Source organism: Myiozetetes cayanensis, unplaced genomic scaffold (genome assembly GCF_022539395.1).
Source record: "Myiozetetes cayanensis isolate MyiCay16 unplaced genomic scaffold, myiCay2020 scf17, whole genome shotgun sequence".
Taxonomy (NCBI): Eukaryota; Metazoa; Chordata; class Aves; order Passeriformes; family Tyrannidae; genus Myiozetetes; species Myiozetetes cayanensis.
This window is the reverse complement of record NW_026087378.1, coordinates 1,721,513-1,741,655: the sequence shown is the minus strand read 5'-3', so window position 1 is coordinate 1,741,655 and position 20,143 is coordinate 1,721,513. Positions and strand designations below refer to the sequence as shown.

General features: G+C 40.9%; 1 protein-coding gene across 2 annotated transcripts in view; it reads right to left on the bottom strand.

Moving 5' to 3' along the window:
• SLIT3 (slit guidance ligand 3) overlaps positions 1-20,143 on the bottom strand; it is a 472,700-nt gene that overhangs the window by 158,019 nt on the left and 294,538 nt on the right. For both annotated transcript variants that reach the window (XM_050312542.1, XM_050312543.1), the window contains one exon: positions 10,176-10,317. In XM_050312542.1, coding sequence (XP_050168499.1) covers positions 10,176-10,317 — 142 coding nt within the window. The remainder of the gene's footprint in view (positions 1-10,175; positions 10,318-20,143) is intronic.

The window sequence follows — 20,143 nt, the reverse complement described above, 5'->3', positions numbered from 1 at the left end:
AACTATCTCCCTTTCATGGAGGGAAAGAAAGAATTTGTTATTTGGGTCTCTAATGGAGCAGTTTGCCAGCAATTTTCCCATTTCAAACACCGTCTCAGCTGCTAATGTGTAATGTTTTGTCAAGCTTACCTACCCATAACATAGACAAATCACTACCTTGGAGAAAAAAGAGAGAGGGAGCGAGGCATCAGTACTGATAATACTCAGTTGTCAGATGAATAGAGCCTACAAATGAGACAGCCACGCTCTATTAACGGTGCCACCGAGCTCCTGCCTGAGACTGTCACAAACGTCCCCCTGCATTGGGCAGCCACCGGCTTCCCTGCTGGGAGGCAGAAAGCCAGTGGATGAGCCAGGCTGCTCCCAGGGACGGGGCTCTCTGGAGCTCGCACTGCTCGGGCAGCCAAGCACCAAAGCAGTCTCTGAGAGGGCGAAAGCGTAAGATCAGCTCAGTGTGCAGCAGGAACCTGTGGCACACTCGTGCCTGGCAGGACACATACACAGCCTGCATGGAGGTTGTTGGGAAGGGCAGAACCCACCCTTTGCCTCTTATTTTCCCCTGCCCTATAAGCAGGGATTTGCAGGGACTGTTTGGGGGAAAACAAGGAGCGTGTGCATCCACCACAGTGACAGAGCCCAGGGCTGAGGAGAACCATTTGTATTAGGAAGGAGGAAATTTCTAGAGCACATAACAGTCAAGAGAGACTTTTCCTCCTTGTCAAGGACTGAAAACAACTGGATTAAAAAAACTGCTTGGACCATTATTTCACCTTTCTCTCATATTTTGTGCTTCGTATCTTATCCTATATTTTTGACTCTGATGAAGAAAAGCCCACAGATTTATCTTCAGTATTTAAGATGAATAAGTCATACTTAAAATCTGAGCTTCTTACTACAAATATGAGCTAGATCTGGTCCCTGCCCTGATGCCCTGCTTGCCTATTCCTTTGAAATACAAGCTTTATTCCTACCATGCACAACAGGTTTGGGCAGCTGCACTGAAGTATTTACCCAAAGAAGTCCTGGATAGGAGGCACCCTTGCTGGGAAAGAAGGAAGGAATCCTGCCCTGCAGTTACAGTCAGAACCTGTGGCTCATTCAGCAGGAAAACATTCAAGCCACAGTTGTCACTCCTTAAACCCCAGAACAGGACACCACTCTGCAAGGCAAAAACCCTGCAGTCCTGCTGCTTTATAAAGTATTTATGGACCTAGATCCCAAGGAACAGCCTTTTGTGTCTCTCACCCCTCAGTTCTAAGGTAGAAAATGAAGAGTTTGGGGATTGTCAGGACATTCAGCATTTTAAATGTCTGTGCTTACTGCTTGTTTCAACAGAGTCAAAGCCTTCAGCCTCTGCCCAGCCAGACACTCTACCATCACTATAAAACCTCTAAACACATATGGTCCTCCAAGACTTTTATAGTGCTGCCTTTCATCCCAGCACCTGAATGACTTCCAAATAAAATTAATAATAAGCATTATAGATCCCTCTCATTGAGTCTGCCTTAGGAACTGGAGAGCTGAGAGCCAGTAAACCATCCACCTATATTAATACAAGGTGACAACTTGAGTTTCCCTTCATATTCTGTTTGGTGCTGATTGTCATGGGTCTGGCTGTCGAGTTCCTGCTATAGTTTTAGACAGGGCTGCTTCTCAACAACTCACCTGAGGGCAAATATTCAACAGACAAAATCCTACCAACAATGAACTGGCTTGTCAACATAAATCTACCCAGGAAGTTACACAGATAATTCTGCTCACCAAAAGACACCTTTCAGAATGAAAACAGATGTTTTGATATGCTCCCTGCTCATCTGAAAGTAGTGCAAGTGATACTGGATCTTCTAACATACTCCAGTGAATCTGGTTTCAGCTGTCACAGCTGTGTAACCCAGCATTTGGTCAGGTATCAGCTGGTAAATGCTGAATTTGTAATGGCAGCTGCATTATGAATCCATCAGCTCTCTTGCAGCACGTTAATTTTGCATTAATTTGCAGTACAGACAAACAGGAAGACACCAGAGAAACCCTCAGACTTGTATTTTGCAAAACACTTTTTGACATCACGGCAATGTATCTGTAACCACATAAACACCAGAATGCAGCATTACACTGCCAAACCTCAAGGTTTCTCCATCCACCACTGTGACACTCCACATTCCTGGTTGGAATTTTTGGCCCTTCTCACAGCCTCTCATTGTTATATCCCCTGACAGTCTCATTGATGTATTTTCCTTGCTGCATCCCTGGAATGAGGGTGCAGAGCCTCACCCAGCACCTGCCACTGCAATGCCACGACTGCAGGAACTGCTCTGGGTTGTGCCCAGATGTAAAACCAGGGACTCCAGCTGAGCTCCCCAGTGAGGATGTTAAAGGTTTAACAGAAGCTGTTTTAGGGCAGAACACAAAACAATGCCTCCCTGTTCCCATCTCAGCAGACTTTACTGGGTCACTGGACTTGGGATCAGGGTTTACAGGAGGAATTTTACCTGTACACAGGCTGAGAGCACAAATCCAGAACAGAGAGTCCTTAAGGTTGGAGAAATTTGGGAATTTCGAGCTGCTGCTGAAATGTAGCCCACTTACACACCTCATCCAACCAGCACACACCTGTGTTTCCAAGGTGTTGTGGTCTAGCAAACAGCAGCAACAGAGATCCCACTCCTGGATTTTTGTCACCCCTCAGGATTCCAGTTCAGAAGGCTCCAAAGAGACCATCCCACATCTGCTCTGAGCCCGACTCAACCTTAGACCTCTGCTGAGCACTTTCTGTTGTTATTTTTTTAATTGGATTTTGGGGGATTGTTTTGGTTTGAGGTGGGGTTTTTGTGGTTTGTTTGGGGTTTTATTTTTGTTTGTTTGTTTGTTTTCTTTCTGAAGCCTTAAGTCATATCTGGGAGAAAGATGGTTACTACAGGGCCTATGGGAAAGCAATCACTCACCTATGGCTACATTTCCTGAATGTAAACCAGCAGGAATGGTTTTTAACAAACCAGACTCAGAATGTTTGTCTTACTGAGAACAAGTTTTTGCTCTGTGAGGTCCCAGAAAGACTAACCCCGTAACACATCCCATTATTATTTAATTAGTGCTTCAGTAGGTCAGTCCTGACCAGCCTCTGTTGGCTTCCCATTACTTCAAGAAAATTCCAGCCCAGACCACTCTCCAAATTTTGTCACAGTGCTACCACTATCTCAGGGACCTGAGGATTTCAAGTTGGTTTGCAATATATTTGTCAAGTTGTAACACAAAAATATAATTTTAGACTTGCTGGAAATGGAAGAAAGTTAACTGAGAGAAAAGAAAAACAAGTAATTATTTTCTAATAATCTCTAATCTTACTGTTAAGAGCTCCATACATTCTGTAACATCTATTTTTATTACACATTTACAAATGCTGACAAAGAAAAGGCAGAACACCAGAAATTAGTAGAAAAATTAAACAGCTTTCCAGTAGTTGAAGTTCTGCCACCTGTAATATTTTGTCAACAAAACAGATTATGGCATTTGACTATAAACTTTCCTCGAATACTTCCTTCTTTTCTTAATTTTTTAAAGCAAAATAAACAGGAGAACACATGTAAGCCAAAAAACAATTAAGAGTTTCATCCAGTAAAAAAAACCTGATTAGTATATTTTATGTCAAAGTTAAGATTTTATGCTCCCTGTTTTATTTTCTGTGATTGCTTCTCCCCTTCATAATTGGCTTTAAGGATGTATATACTCATTATACATTACAATCTCCTTATTTTGCTTGGCAACACAGGAGCTTTGCAGTGAAATTTGTGTTAGATAAAAGATCTGTGCCTTTTTGGTTATACCGTTCATTTTTATTAATAATTATTAATTTATGTTGCTATTGGACTGAAGTGATGCCTCTGGGGAAAAGAGAACACACACACACACAAAGATAGATATAGACCCAAAAATAAACCCAAACCAAAAAGCCAAGACAATCTTAAACCCACAAACTCTGTAAGTTTACTCCTACACAGCTTGGCTGAGTAAATGAACCTGTACGTAACCTTTTTGAGAAGAAATCTCACAATTCTAAAGAGTGGTGAAGAGGGTAAAAAATGATACAGCCAAAAGGGAAATTATCATGTGTATGAAATCTAGATTTATCAAAATGAAAGCATCTTCCTGTGTCTACAGATGACATTAGTTACACTTAATCTTAGGAATGAAAGTAAAGATGTAAGAAATAAATCCTGCCTTGGTCCTGCAGCAGAAACTCCCTGCTGTTACTGCTTGTTTCTAAAACACAGCTTTCTGTTTTCTTTGATCATTCTCAGCACAGAAAACACCTTTATTATCATTTTTCATATATTTATTTCTCTGTTGACTCTGAATCTAAAATATTTTATTTATTATTTCTTTATTATTTTTCTGTCTTGATCTCATAGAATATTTTCTACATATTTTTTGGCCCAACAACAGAAACCTCTATTGAATGCAAGGAGTGAGTGACACAGTTTGCCTGGTGAGATCTAGAAAATAGTAGTCAAGTCTGACATGTGAAGCTGTCCAGAGCCAATTTACAGCAGTGAATGAAAATCATATTATATGATTCAACTACAGGAGCCAACCTGATTCCCCAGCCAGAGAACTTGCCACCAGAGGCAATTATGGAACATTTACTACAGTGTTCAAAAATACTGTGCTGGCTTCAGCTGCAGTATTTACTGGAAGCCTGGGAAAATTATTATAATTTTCTTTTAGGAGGAAGAAAAGTGTTAAAGGCAAAACTGTCATTCCTTTATCCACAAAGTTTACATTTTCTACACACTTATAGTTTGGATAAAGAAAAAAATCCTTATTGTAAGAAGCTGAGAACTTCACAGTTAGTTGTTAATAAACATGAAAATGTTGTGGAGTAGTTAATTTAGAATTTATATTAAAATAAACAATCTTACTATAACAAATAGTAACCAGTGCTCAGCCTTTTTAGAACAGCTTTCCTGACTTTATTTTAATTGGTGGAAAATTCACTTCCAACATACCAATAATTTAAATGCCCAGAAATTGTTCATCACCTTCCTGAAATCACAAAAGCTTCATAAAGGTTCCTACCTCTCCTGGAATACACACTCCTACAGGTACTAAAGAACAGAGAAGGGAATTCCTTCCTGAGACAATCCTTGAAACAACAATCGGAGCAAACCTGTCCATCCACAGGTCTGTCTGAAACACTGCCCAGCACAGTGGTACCCTCATGACAGCAATTCTCTATTAAATTTGTCAGGAAAGCAGTCATTACAGTTAGAACAAGTAGAACATTGCATTTCAAAGTGATTGCCTTGCAGACAATTAGGTTTGTGCTCATTTTTGCCAGAACCATTAGGAAACCAACACAGATCCTTCCTGTGTGCTCAAACTCCTGATTTTTTTCCTAAGTGTAGGAGTTATGCACCAAAATCATGCAGTGCTCACACCTACAAAAATATCAGCCACCAATTCAGCTCCCAAGAGTGAGAGGGATAAACTAAACCACCGCAGAACAAGTGACTAACACTGACCTTAAGCCAAACCTAGGTGCTGGTGGGAAGGCTGCCATCCTGGTTTACTCTGCTCAGCTGTCAGATGGAGCTGTGGTTGTTATCTCACCAGATACGGTGCCTAAGCAGCACTTTTCCTTGAGGGACTGACAGCCTCTTTACTCTGTCTGGAGCAATTACATCAGCACTTAACCAAACAGTCCTCGTGTCTGATTCAGACACATCCTATCCAGCATTACCCTTGCCTTATATAATTATATTCCTCTTAATCTCACCAGACAGGGAGCATGGTATAGGTTAAGTAACAGTAATGAAGCAAATTTGATGTGAGAAAGCCCAAGTTTGATCTAAGATCAGTTTCAAGGTCTAAGGATACACTGCAGATTGTGGAGTGTGATTTGTAAGTCTGCAGATGATCGAGACTTGGCTTTTCAGAGTAATTAGCGTTGCACAGCACAATGTGTTCACAGCACAGCTCCTATTGACTCTTGCTGCAGCTGTGAGTCCTCAGCACCAGCGAATGTCTCAGCTGAGTCAGCCACAGCCCGGGGATTACATCACTAGTGACCACCCAGGAAAAGTTGGTGCAAGTCACTTGCCCAGAATCAATTAATAAAACCACTGGCAAGAAGAGACAACACAATTCTCTGAACAGCACTCATGAGATCATCTTTCCCTCAGTCCCCATTTTACAATTTTCCTGTTTCTGCAACAAGTAAACAGACCCTATATGCACAGGTTCCCTCACTATACATCCATGATGCATCCCTAGACAGCAAGGAATCAATCCAGGCTTTTACCAGCAACATGAGACTATGCTGTTAGAGTGGATATCACAACATATGTATACAAAAGCTCTGAATGAAGACTGTAGCTAAAAACATTCATTTTGTAATTTTCTAATTTTTCCTTTTACTTTTAAAAAGTATATATTTAATTAAAATATAATTTAATATTTAATTAATAACCAAAAGCCAAAATAACTAATTCTATCACAAGGAAACTTAGGTGTAACATAAGCATGAGACCCAGACCTCTGCAGCGCTAACTGGAATAGCAGCAGTGAAAGCAGGAAATCTCTCTGGAGAGTTTAATAGTTAATCTCTGCCTAGATCGTCACTAGTGCACAGGGACAGACACACAAATTGTTGTTGGGTTTCCCAAGTACATGGTGACAAAGCAGGAAGGCTCTGGAAGATCCATGTGCTTTCCAGTGGGAAGAGACTCCTTGGCTCCATCTCTACCTGCATCACTCTGTCCTGGCCCCAAACCCTGCCCCACCCCAGTGCCCTCCTGCTGTATCCCCACAGCCCAGCCTGTGCCCCAGACTCACTGACAGCAATCTCAGGCCTTATCACCAAATATTCCTCACTTCTCAGCACTTTGCTCAACCTGTCTTCATTTCCTTTGTTCCCAATCCTCCTCCACGTGTTTGGCTGTTTCCTTATTTGAATTCAGCCTTCTTTTCCCAACAGTTTCCATACTAGCCCAGCTAATTTTTGTTCTTTCAAGCATCTCAATCACAATCCAGCCTTTAGCATTAGCAATTACATCAATTCTTCTTTTAAACAATGTTAAAAACCTTCAGAGAAGCAGTGCCCAGTGCCAGTGGTTGCTGCTCTGACACCTTCAGGCACCTCAGCATGAGCACCCTCCAGACCAGCCAGGAGCAGGAGGACCAGGCTTTGGGAGGTTGTGTCCTGTTTTCACTCAGGAGGGTCCTGCACTAACAATCATAAAGCACAAAGGTAGGAGTGGTAGTCCCCACACTATTGTTTTAAAGTGTACAAAATTCTCAGACAAAAGCTGTTCAGAATTAATATCCTAAAATACAGCCTTGCTTGAGGTGATAAATAAAGAATGAATAGATTGGTCTGAGAGAGACAAATAGCATGAAAACTTCATTCTAAAGAAAGGGCAGAGGGAAAGTGTGGCAAGAGGGGAAAAAATTACTGGGGAGTTACTGATCTCTCTCCAGTACTTGGAGGCATCAAACAGACCTGGCAGGCAGGATGTTGAAGGAAGTACTGTTTGAAACACCACAGTGCCCCACACCTGGATGTGCAGGAAAGCTGTCCTTTCCCTGGCATAAACCCAGCAGTGCCAGAGCTTGGACCCATGTCCTGAGCCAACAGCAGCCCAAACCACACATGGAGGGAAAGCCACCCTTGGGGCACTCCTGTACTCACAACATTCTTCAACAGCTCCCACGAGCTGCAGGGCAGTGACTCTTGCAGGCACAGCTGGGAGCTTTGGGTTTAACAAGTCAAGTCTCTGCTCCAGCCTGGCTCTGCTGTCTCCATGGGCTGAGCTGTCACTCAGCCTGACAGGCACAGGCTGCAAGGCTGCAATGAAGTCTGAGCAGAAAATCAGATTCTTTGGAGACTGTCTCCTACTAGCTGGTCATCTCTCCTTGCCTGTATCTCTGCAAGGTCAAGTCCATTCTGCATTCACACTAAGCTCCTCATTTACCTTGCATGCACCCTTTCTTAATAGATGCAACTTCTCCTTTTATTGTAGATGCTGTTTCAACATAGTGAAATTGTTCATTTCCAGCAAACCACCAAGCCATATTTGTTTTGGTATTTCTTTGTCAGTATATGCCTCCAGGTGCTTAATGACTTTTGTTTTCATCCAAGTATTCATGCAAAACTTTCCTCTGCTTATTCTCATGTGTTTCTCTATAACATGCACTGTTCATTTCTCCTCTAAAAAGCACAAGAGAACCACTTTGTAAGCAGAGAATCTTTCATAGCATTCAGCACACAGTCTGTATTCCTCAGCTTCAATTTCTTGTAACTCATTTTTCCTCAGTCAATTTGGCTGCTGATGTCAGCTCCCCACTGAACAAGAAGCTTTATGAAAAAATGAATTGCATTCTGTACATTCTTGCTACCTACTTTATGAAATTATGAAAAAACAAGTCTGGGATAGAGATTTCTGGCTTTCCTAAATTTTTTATTTCAGAGTAAACATTCTTGAAATGAAGATCTTCACCTTGAGGAAAGGGGTAACAGAGTAACACAACAGACTTCTAAGTTACATGAGGCAGAGGTCAGCAGCAAGGGGAAATTAAGTGTCATATGATGCTTGATTTATGTCCCATGACAAGTGAGTTACCTGTTTTGTGACAGGGTTTTATCAACAAAAACAGTTCTAGGACTTGTTGGCAGCTTTGTCAGAGAAGTTTCTGCCTACCCATGTTAATGAAGAACAGTAGGAAGGCTGAATAAAAGATCTTTAATTAATACTGAAACAGAGTGAAATGTAGGTCACCTTTAATAACCGTGTTAGAGCAACAGTTCTGTGTTTCACTTTTGTAGAACAGTTTGTCAGTCAAGGGTTCTTGTCAGACACAATTTGGCTTATAAAGAAATACTGAGTTAAAGGGAAATACAAGAAATAGTTGAATTCAACGTTCCTTGGGGCTGGGTATTGGGAGCAGCAGATAAGTAACATCTCTGTTGGCATGGACAGTGGGATTGAGTGCATCCTCAGCAGGACTGCCAACAGCACCAAGCTGGCTCTGGGAAGACTTGAGAGCCCCTTCCAGTGCCTAAAGATGCTCCAAGAGAGCTGGAGAGGGACTTGGGACAAGGGATGGAGGGACAGGACAAGGGGGAATGGCTTCCCACTGCCAGAAGACAGGGTTAGATGGGATATTGGGAAGAAATTGTTCCCTGTGAGGGTGGGGAGGCCCTGGCACAGGTTTTCCAGAGAAGCTGTGGCTGCCCCATCCCTGGAAGTGTCCAAGGTCAGGTTGGATGGGGCTTGGAGCAACCTGGGATAGTGGAAGGTGTCCCTGCCCATGGCAGCAGGGGGGAAGAGATGGTCTTTAGGATCCCTTCCTTAACATTCTATTATCCTATGAATTTATTCTTTACTGTAGTGAATTTTGCCATGTAGCAGTACTTCTACAGCTGGATGAGTCCAGTGACTACAAAAACATTTGAGTTCATACAGTGTAGACTGTAAAAGCTGGCTGGATGTCAGAAAACTCTGTGAGACAAGCACCTCAATAGGAAAAGAATTGATCTGCATTCCCTATGGACTAACCAAAAGCAAACTGCTTTAATGTAACAGTATTTCAGGACCACAGTAGTACGAAGTCACAGACACAGAAAGAGAAGATACCAATTCCTAAAGGCAGTAAAGACAAATGAGTCTGTAAAACTAGCATCTGATTTCACCACACAAGTCACAAAGCTGTTAAAGAATTGGGAATAACAAAATGTGGAAGACAAGAAATAGAAGGTAAGATCAGCAGGGATGATGTGCTCTGATATCCTAATTCATTATAAATGCTTTCTGCCAAGCTATCAAGACATCCTTCCATCTCATGGGGAAACCACTATCTAGAAATAAAAAAGGACTGTGTGTTTCTTTTACTGACTACAGAACTGTAATTCCAGGTTTGTGAGATGTAAACACAATCTGAACTTAATACACCAAGAACTTCATCTTGCTTTTAGGTAGGGCAACATCAAACAATATCCTAAATTACAATAAAGAATGGTTTGAGCTCTTAGGTGAAAAGAACAAAAGCAAAGAGAACAACTACACCATACCTGATAACAGAACAGTTTTCAAAACATGTGCCTTTCTTCCACACAGGAGGCTCAGATATGGAATAAAAATGGAGAGCCATGGAAAAGAATGCATTACACTGGCACTTACATTTCCCAAATGTCCTCTGGCAGGTTAGCTGGGATTTCTGTTAAGCCCCTTCCTCGACAATCCACTACATTGTTGCTGCAGGTGCAGGCAGATGGGCAGGTGATGGAACTGGCACTGCACGAGGGAGGTTCAGACTGGGAACCTGAGACAGAAAGAAAACATGAAACGTTAGTTTTAAGAAATGATCGGCTGAAATTTTAACAACCAAATACATCAGGCTCAGAGTTTTCCAAGATCCTTTTACTATATAAAGTAATAATTGATTTGGATTTAGTGAATATAATGTGCTACACATCAACTGCAGAGAAAAATGTGTAGAAGATTACTGTGGTCTTATTCCTCCTTAGTCTCCACTCTATCAATCTCTTTCCCTCATGGACACTTCTTTGGTCTCCTCCGTGATCAGCCCTATCAATTTATTCAAAGATTTCAAAATTAAGCCTTGGGATCAAGCAGTATTTCCAAAAGTTATCTCTGCTTAGAAGTTTCTGTTACACAAACACTTCTTGAGTGTTTTTACATACTGTCATCAATGATGACTTATGTTTTTGAAATGAGGTAACATGTTATGGCATCAGACTGGAAACAGACAGTTTTTTTCAAGATTAGACAATGCAGCTAATGGAAACACAAAAAGAATTTAGAAATATATGAGTTCAAACCTTCAAACCCTTCCTTAAGTTAGTAATAACCACGGAGAGACACAAAGCTTCTCACAGAGCAAAGGTGTAGCATGAGGACACTGCTCTATATACATTATAGTCAATTCATTAGATTCAGGTTTAATTAGGTGTCATTAAGGTTTTTTTGAAACTGTAGCAATTATGTCAATTTTACTCAAATGGTTATGATTCTTACACTGGAAGTTTTGCTATATGCATACACTCAGCCACAGATAAAATGGGTTTGCTATGCTACTGGAGGTCATCAAGATGTAGCAGTTATTGGTTTATTTATAATGAGCCCTATTTCCAAAGTACACGTAACACAAGGAACCTCAGGTACCCGACACAGAGAGCTAAACGTAAAGGCTTGAGCTGGTAGGAAGTGACGAAAATCATAACAGATTGGCCTTTTGGTTGGAAAAACTAAACTATCAGAGTTGTCAAATCACAAATACATGAAAGACCATTAAAAACTCTACACAAATCTGTGCGTTCTTGGGATTTGTCTTGGAAAAGATCCAGGATAGATACTTCCATGAATTAAAACTGCAGGTGACAAAAAGTCAAAAGAATATTTTTTTGCATCAGCTTGCCATCCAATGCTCATTATGACAAATGCTATAAAAATGCAACATTCTTATAAATTGTCTCTCTTGATTTATCCCTCCATACCTGCTCAGTTTAGCCCTTAACTATGCACAACAATGTCAACCTGTGCATCAAGACTACCCACGTTCCTGTTTGCAAAGCCTTGTAAACAGCACAGAAAAGTCACCATTGGAAAGACATTCAGTGGCACCTCTAAGTATCATTATTTTGATAGGCAGATACAGTTTGAAAAGACATCAGCTGAAAACTTCTACAGATTGACTTTACACTTGCTGCAAAGCAAAAGGCAATTACTGCAAAATCATGCCTTCCGTCAGAAAGGTACGGAATTCTGATGGGAAGTCTCTGCAGTTTGTCTGAATTTCCTTGAGTTCAGGCAAGCTGTCATCCCCTTTCAATATTATTTTGTAACCAGGGATGACAGAACTGCCTTGTATTAAAATACACTACCAAGTTTCAGGGTAAGATCACCATTTAAACCGTGTGCAAAGTGTTGCCAAATTCAAGTCCGGGGTTTGAAATGTTTTTATTGGGTCACCACCTGACTTTCTGTCAGGACAGCAGGAGAAAACTGTGGCTTTCATGGCACTGTATGTGTTTTAAATATAGCTTTCACTGATGCTAATCAGAGCTGTGAGTGACTGCACTTTGGCAGAGCAGGCCTCAGAACTCCAATTCAGGCATCCAGAAATTAGATTTTCAGAGGTAGTGACCGTCTAGGAAAAAAAGGATCTCACAGGAAATTTTCACTCCAGCATGGGCAGCAGTCAAATGCATTCTTTATGAGAGTGGGCAGCTGCTTTCATCATGAGGTGATCCTAATGATCCTTTCTCTTTGCTAAAATATCCTGTCTCATTTACAGTCTGCTTTCCAACCACAGGGACAGTTGCAGATAAGGAGTTTACCATCAACACTCTTTCATCTTAACACACAGTTGGTTTCAGTGTCACCCCCAAGAATCATCTGGGTAAAAATCTACCGTAAAAAATACTTCAATAATGCAATTACAAATCTAAATCCATATGCATACCGTCCAAGGAAACAAATTTATAATTATCAGGCAACCTGAGCTTTGACTTGCCCAGTTTCAAAATCTTATTATTGTCCTCACACAGTCTATACACGACCACGCATTTAATGTAGTATTTAAGGGGTAGCTATTGGAACTAAACAAGACAAAACAATTCCATTAGTTAAACAGGTACGTGTATAACAGGCAGGGCAAGCAGCTCTCTTGGGTCTGTCTTCTGGCCACAGAAGTGCAGGGAATCATTGTCAATGAGCAGAATTCCTGCAAAATTAACACAGCTCTGCTCAAACATCATTGCCAGCTTTGCCAATCTAAGGCAAGTCCAAGGTTTCTGTTATAGTTTAACTGTGGCTACTCCCAAAAGTAGTTTATATTGCCTCAAAACATGCACTGCTCTCTGTTATGTTTAGGAACAAGAGATTTGCTCTTAGAACCTGACTGCTAATATTTTACATTTTCTCTTTGCCTGCCTACTTTGTGGTGCCATGGGCAAAACAAAACGAAGGAGGAGTGAAGTGCAAACGAGCTACTGCAAGCTTTTAGGGATAGGGAGAAATTATTAAACTAGGAAGAAACACTTCAGAGCAATCCTTGCCCTCTGGGAGGCAAAAAGTTGGCTGCAAGGTCAAATCTTCCTCACATCCTTTCTCACCACACGTCTGATGTGCTTTCTGAAGTGGCTTTGTAGCAGGGGAAAAATGCATTTTGCACAGTTATAACACTACCACGTATCACTGTGGGTTAGGGGAGCAGTAAAACCCTCCCTTTTGTTAGGGCACAACATCAAAACACCTGATGTATTGCCAGTTGGAGTTTAAAGAGTCTTTTCTGACTCTACTGCATCCAAATCAGCACTAGAAGAGTCAGTGGAACTCTGCTCAGCACCTCCACAGTTTGTGTGATGCAGCGCTGCAGAGTGATCTGCACTGGAGGAATGGCATGAAAGGAGGGGATTATATAAAGCAATCTGAAAAGAAAGAGAAAGGATAGAAAGACAAGTCTGTCTGGCAGTAAAGCAGGTAGCAAGAGTAGACTCATAAAATTACTAAGGCTGAAAAAGCCCTCTAAGATCATTAACTCAGCACTGCAGTTCCATCACTAAACCATGTCCCAAAGCACTACGAGCACAGCCCTTTAGAGCTGGTGAAATTCTTGCTTCTTCATGAGCAAAAGCAGATCTAGACTGTAGATTTCTGAAAACTTTAATGCTAAAATGACTTTGGACATATATTATTATTATTATTAAATGCTTTTTCTTGTTTCTCCTTGGTAAAGAACAAAATACTGTATTACACACACACTCCAACATCTGATTTGGATTTAACAGCTCCACTTAAATGAGGATCTATTGTTATCAGATCTATAGAATTAAAGTACAAAAAAATCCAAGAGAGATTAATCAGTTGAAAGTTTTTATAGTTGTGGGGAGCTGGTAAAGAAAGGACTGGTCAAGAAAACAAGTCTAAGTAGTCTATGGAATATAAAGTTATTAAAATTTGGGTATGACTTTCGTAGGTATGCTGAGTATGAGCATACAGATACATCAAGGGCCCCAAGGCAACACAACCTCTAAAGAAAGGTATTTGAAATCTAAAAATAAATCTTCCTTTTGCTGCCAATACTTCTCCAAAAGGAAAGACACAGGACAGGCAGAATTATTTCTGGAATTCTTTGTGCCCTCCACAAGTGCAGTAAACTCCTTATGGCGTGGATGCAGCAAAAGGAAATGGCCACAGACAAGCCAGTTGTATTTTTATTATCTATCTCCCTTCTGAAGATGTTCTTATGATCTGTCATCTTGCCATCTCAGATCTTTTGTGTTGTGTTACATAGCTGCCCTAGTTCACCACATTAATTATATTTTTCTATAAGAGATAAAAATCATCAACTCAATTATACATTTTACTATAAGAAAAACACTAACAAAATGTGGAAGCTAAAACAGGAACGTGATTTAAGAAAAATTACTATGCTTTTTGTGCCTGATGTCATGGAATGACAGTGTCAATGATTATGACTAGTTAATATCTGGTACCACTTGATTTTAGTCTCAGACTATGGGTTAGGGGGAGAGAGGAAAGAGGAGAGACTTAGGAGCCAGCAGTTTACAGAGAAATTAAATGCTTTTTCCAAATAAGCTTCTCATTAGCCTCTAGCCTTTTAAAAGCAGCAAACAGACTGATATTACAATTATCAGAATAGAATGGTTATGGTGTATAAATGGACAGTTTAAATGTCACAGGCATCTAAAATAAATTTTGCAATTACTAAATAAACTAAATAATCTCATTTGTGCTGACACCCAATTACAGCACACGAAGTAGTGTGTTTTATTACCTCCTCACCTATCCAGTCGCCTTTGCAGCAGCTTTTTTCCACCAGCAAAATACAGCTAATTGTACAAAATATTAATGAATATTAAGATAAATCTGACAGGGCTTACTGGTTAAAAATCTGTGGCGAGTTAACATAATTTTAAGTATACCAGACATGAAATTATTGATCAATAAACAAAACACTGTAAGTATTGCTGATCCATGGATAGAGTGTGACCTTTTTGGGTTTAATTAAATAACCCATGGGAACTTCTGACAACGCTGGGACCTCTGAAATCAATTATTATTGCATGAGCGTTGGTCTGCACTAAATTCCCAGTGATATAAAGAGCCACCTAAACCAGCTGCATTGCTCCTGACTGGTGTCTGAATCCCAGCATAAAGGTACATTTGAGCACACAGTCCTGCAGAGAGGGATGGGCAAGGGAATCACAGCTGACCTTCTGCAAAGCCAACATCCCTTCTGGATGGCAAATATTCCCCTAATGGACAAAATCTGCACAAATGTGTTTATTCTACAATAAATGGGCAGCAAATGCTTTATGCAAATATTTCCATCTATGGTTGTTCAACAGTTTTTCACTGAGCACAGCTTTAAGATTTCTGACTAGTAACTTGAGCCCCTAATTGAGGGTGTTAATACCATCAAGTTCATGGTATGCAAAAATTTGTTAGTCATGAATATTCATTATTTGACTCAACTTCACTGCTTTGCTGAACGTTCCCAAACAGGAAATGTATCTGTTAAAAATTCCTGGCACACGAGCACAAGTGTTCTGTGAGCAAAAGTCAACACTAATCAGTTTACAAATAAATATCGAGGAGTAAAACTGGGAATATCCAATTGCAGTGAAAGGAAGGTCTGGCTTAATGGATGAAATCTACTTTATTGCACAAAATCCTACTTAGCATGTTTCAAACTCTTATCAGTAAAGTAACACCATTGAAAGTCAGACATTACTTCACACTGCCTTGTCCCAAAAGCACTAGTATTCCAATTATTTAATTAACAATAACACCACCAAAATTACATAGAATAGTTCTAAGCAAAATGGAAAAAAAGTAGAACAAAGAAAGAGTCTCTCACCTGTAACCACTGAGGTTGAACAGGTAGATTTGGTCTTCTGAAGGATTAATAAAACATAATCTGTGAGACAACTGAAGTCTATGAAAAACAATGACAAAGGTGTTTTTCTCTCAGGGAGATTTTTTCCACCTAAGCCTTCCACAGGAGGGATTGAAAAGGTAGAATGTTTCCTATGCCCTGTGCCCACTCTGAGCCTCTTTTTCAAGTCTTTCTCCAGCCTTGTCAACACAGGCATGTTCTCCTAAAAGAGTTCTCTGTGTTTGTGTATTGTTTGCTCTTCCAAAGCAGGTCAAAGACTAAAATAATGCTAATAAAAAGTCTTAAAAGATGTAGTGCTTCTGCCCGTGCACAGTCACCACATTAATGCCAATTCCACAACTTTTATCAGCGGTCTCGAAGGTGCTCATGAACTGACACTTAGAAATAGGTCCAGAAATAATGCAGAGAACTTATAAATATATTCAAGCATAAAAATGAAGAGGAAGATCAATTATTTAAGTGAAAGGATACCACCTGTACGAGGTTAAAAGATAGATAATGGTCATGATCAATTGTAAGCCTACAAAGGGAGTACAGTTCTAAACAGGTGATCCATCCTGAACTGTTTCACAAGGAAATTTGATGAAGTTCTGGAAGAAATAGGAAAAGTTTAAGACTTTGCTTCGAGTCCCTGGGCTTTTTTTGCTGCTACTTGAAAAGGAGTTTTAAATACCACGTGATTTTGTTTGATCCTGTCACAGCTAAAGCTGGGCTCTTCAGGAGGAGGAGGAAGATGGGATTCAGTCCAGCCAGAAGCATTACAGCTTGACAAGACTGTTCAGAGATGGCTGGCAGAGTGTGACTGTTCTCCTGACAGTGACATCCAAGGGGTCCAGCCTGGTCATGAGCTTCCCCCATGGCCAGATCTGCAGTGAGGGAACACTTTTTTCCAGTTGAGTGGGCAAGGACTGAAAAGTGAAGCATCATCCCCTTCCCAGGGCCACCTGAGGATTCCATGGACCAAATCCTCTGACATTTGGAACACACTAAGGAAGGAGGGGTAACAGTGGCCTTTCCTGCCTTTGTCCTGAGACAAACTGGAGTCACTGCCTTTGGTCTTTTGCAAGAGGCCCCTGGTGCATTCCAACTCTTTATGGTGTCTGGAAATTATAGAATAAAATTCTTACAGATTTCCTGACCTAAACATGTTTGCCTGCCATTACTAGGAGTTAATTCAATGGGCCAGGAGATCCCTTGAATTTGGGTACAGGGTGTTGTTGGTGCCCAGAGATGCCAGGAAGGCTGCTGTGAGGAGAGGCTGGGGCAGTTCCAGACACTTCCTTTTGGCTCCACAGCTGAGCCTGCCTGTGAAGGTGGTGGTGCCTCTGTGAGAGTGCACCTGAGAAAGGGCAAAGTTGTGTCAGACAGTAGGAAGTGAGGAAAAAAAGTGAGAGAGAGTCCTGCAAGCAGCAAACTCAGAGAGTAAGGAGAGGGAGGAGGTGCTGGAGCAGATCCTGGTTTCACCCCAGGAAGAGAAGAGTGAGGAGGGGGAGTGTGAGCAGCAGGGGGGCTGGTGGTGGGTGGGCCACTGCCAACCCACCACAGGTGTAATGCAACTACATAACATCACTAATTTCACTGTCCATAAAGCAGCCCTGTGCCTGCTTTAATTACTCTTATTAATTGCGTGCCCATAAATGAGCTGCCAATCACATACATGTATTGGACAGAAGAAACTCTACAGATTTCCTGCAGTGCTTGTCCACATACTCAGAGTCAACCCTGTTCCTGTGTATTTAACACCACAGCTCTCTGTGAGCTGCCTCTGAGCACGGCTGTGGTACTGCCATGAAGCTTTTTTTTCTGTACCAAAATACTACCAACACAACTTGTAATAAAACAGGCTTTGGACATTAACATAAAAACTAACCATGTCATTATTTTTACAGCAACAGTTCAAAAGCTCAGTGGCTGAATAATTATACCCCAACCCACCATCATTAAATAAGCATTAAGGCACTATACATACTGCTCTGGGGAACAGAGGGTTCCAAGGGAAAAAAAAAGCTAATTACACTGAAAGGTAAGACATAATTTTTAACAGTAAAACTAAATTTACTGTAATTAAAAGCCAATTTTCAGCTTCGGTCCTCAAAGAAGTATTAAGTGCCTTAATAAATACATATTTATCCCTCAGAATTACAAGATGGTCCCCCAAATGAAAAGCACCATATGTGGCATCTTACATACTAAGCAAGTCAAGAAGTAAATTCCTACAGTCTAAACCAACATAACTGCTAGTGCTGGAGTAAAGTTTGTTATTAGAAACTTAACTGAAACAAAAAACAAACAAACTGATAAATAGTGATTAGTATCTCTCCAAATCTCCTACAGGATTTCATTTGAGGAGCAACTAACAACTGCACAGTATCGAAGTGTTTCCTTAGACTAGTCATTAATGTTACTTTGTGGTAGCAAACTGTAACAGGAGGTAAAAATTCTATCAGCATTCCACAGAAATTTCCCAAGATCAAATTTAAACCATGATTTTCACCAAAAGGCTTTAAAAGTCATATGCTGTAAGTCCTGCCTAGACCCCATTCATTGTAAGAGTCTATTGTTGGGTCTCTGAATGGTCAGAAAAAGCAAGAACTGACTTTACAGTGAGAAAGAAGAAGATGCTGTGTCTGACATGACCCACAGGTGACTCTTGTGGAGAAAGGCCAGAGTTGGATGAAATGGTCAAGCTCACTTCTGAAAGCAATAAAAGAGCTGTACAGTGAGGATGTCCCACATGGCACAAAGTGACCACTGACACAGGCAGGGAAAAGGCCTCCTTCTCATCCTCCTCCCAGTTTGCTCATCCAGTTCCTGTGACCATCAGAACCGAGGGCCATCGGCAGCTCTTCTGTGCCTGAGCTGGGATGGAGAGCACGGTGAGAAACCCCCAGGAACCACTGCCACTGCCCTGCAGCGTTAGCAAGCACTCCTTCCCTCTCTGTAGTTTGCAGGTAGCACCTCCCCACCCCACAGACACACCAGGCACAGCGTTTCAAACGGCAGCAGATGGGGGTTCCTCTCCCCACGCGCTTTTCCTTTGGCATCTCCTGAGCACTCTCGTTAAGACACCGAGCTTGAAGAGTGCTGTTTTATTAGTTACTCATTGTTGGTTGTCTCCTCAACAATATGTTCTGAAATTATTAGTTGAAAAACGGAGCAAGACAATCTCCTGAGCTCCTTGGTCTGGGCCACAGAGTAACAGCTTTGTTTTAAGGCCATTTGACCTCACCTAAACAAATAAATCTGCTGCCTCATTAGGGCTCCCAGTCTGCATGAAGCAGCAGGAAGCTAACATATTTTTCTCTTTATTACACCTCAGCTGCAGTTTCACTACATGAATCAGAAACTCTAGATCTTCCAACTGAGATTTGGGTCAATCCACTGTTTTCTTAAAATCAGTATCTGTTTATACAGGCAGAAATCACTGGACACTTGTCTATGGTAAAAATGTCTCTCCTGAGTCAATTTCAGACTGAATTTTAACTTATTTAATCCAAATTATGCATCTTGACCTCTTTCAGGTTCTTGGAGACCCTCTGAATGGCAACTAAGGATCAAGGATCAGAGAAAATGGTTTCTAATAAAAAAGAGAATGTCGTATTGATCTACCTTCCTTCTCTACAATGCTTCTTTCATTATTAAAAAAACCCTATCTTAGAAAAGTACTTAAAAATCACATATTTTACACTTATAAATTTCATCAACTCTTAGAGAAATCGATCTCTGGTCTACTCTAAGAAATCTCATCTAATGTTCATACTTCAATTCAAACACTGTCCACTGTAAAATACATCAAGCTCCTGGCCAAAATTACAACAAACCTGGACAGCATCTGAAGTGTGCTACAGTCCCAGTATGAGATACAATGCTCCTAAATGCAGCTGCTTTATTCTTAGACAGGCAGTTCAGAGGTATTTTTTTCCCTCATGTATGTATTTAGGAAAACCAGAATGATTTAAAAAAAAAAAATCTAAATGGGGTCACTCAGTGGCTCCTGCACAGAACCCTGAAAAGACCAAGGTGCTGCTGATGGTACAACTGCAAAACTTCACAAACCCATTGCTTCAGCAGGCAAAGCTTTACAGCCACGCTGATGCAGGTGAGAAAACACATTATGACTTGACATAACTGATCAATATGCAGATTAATTTCAACTTCAATAAGTAAAGAGCCAGTAGAAGAAAAATCAAAGAGCTATAAT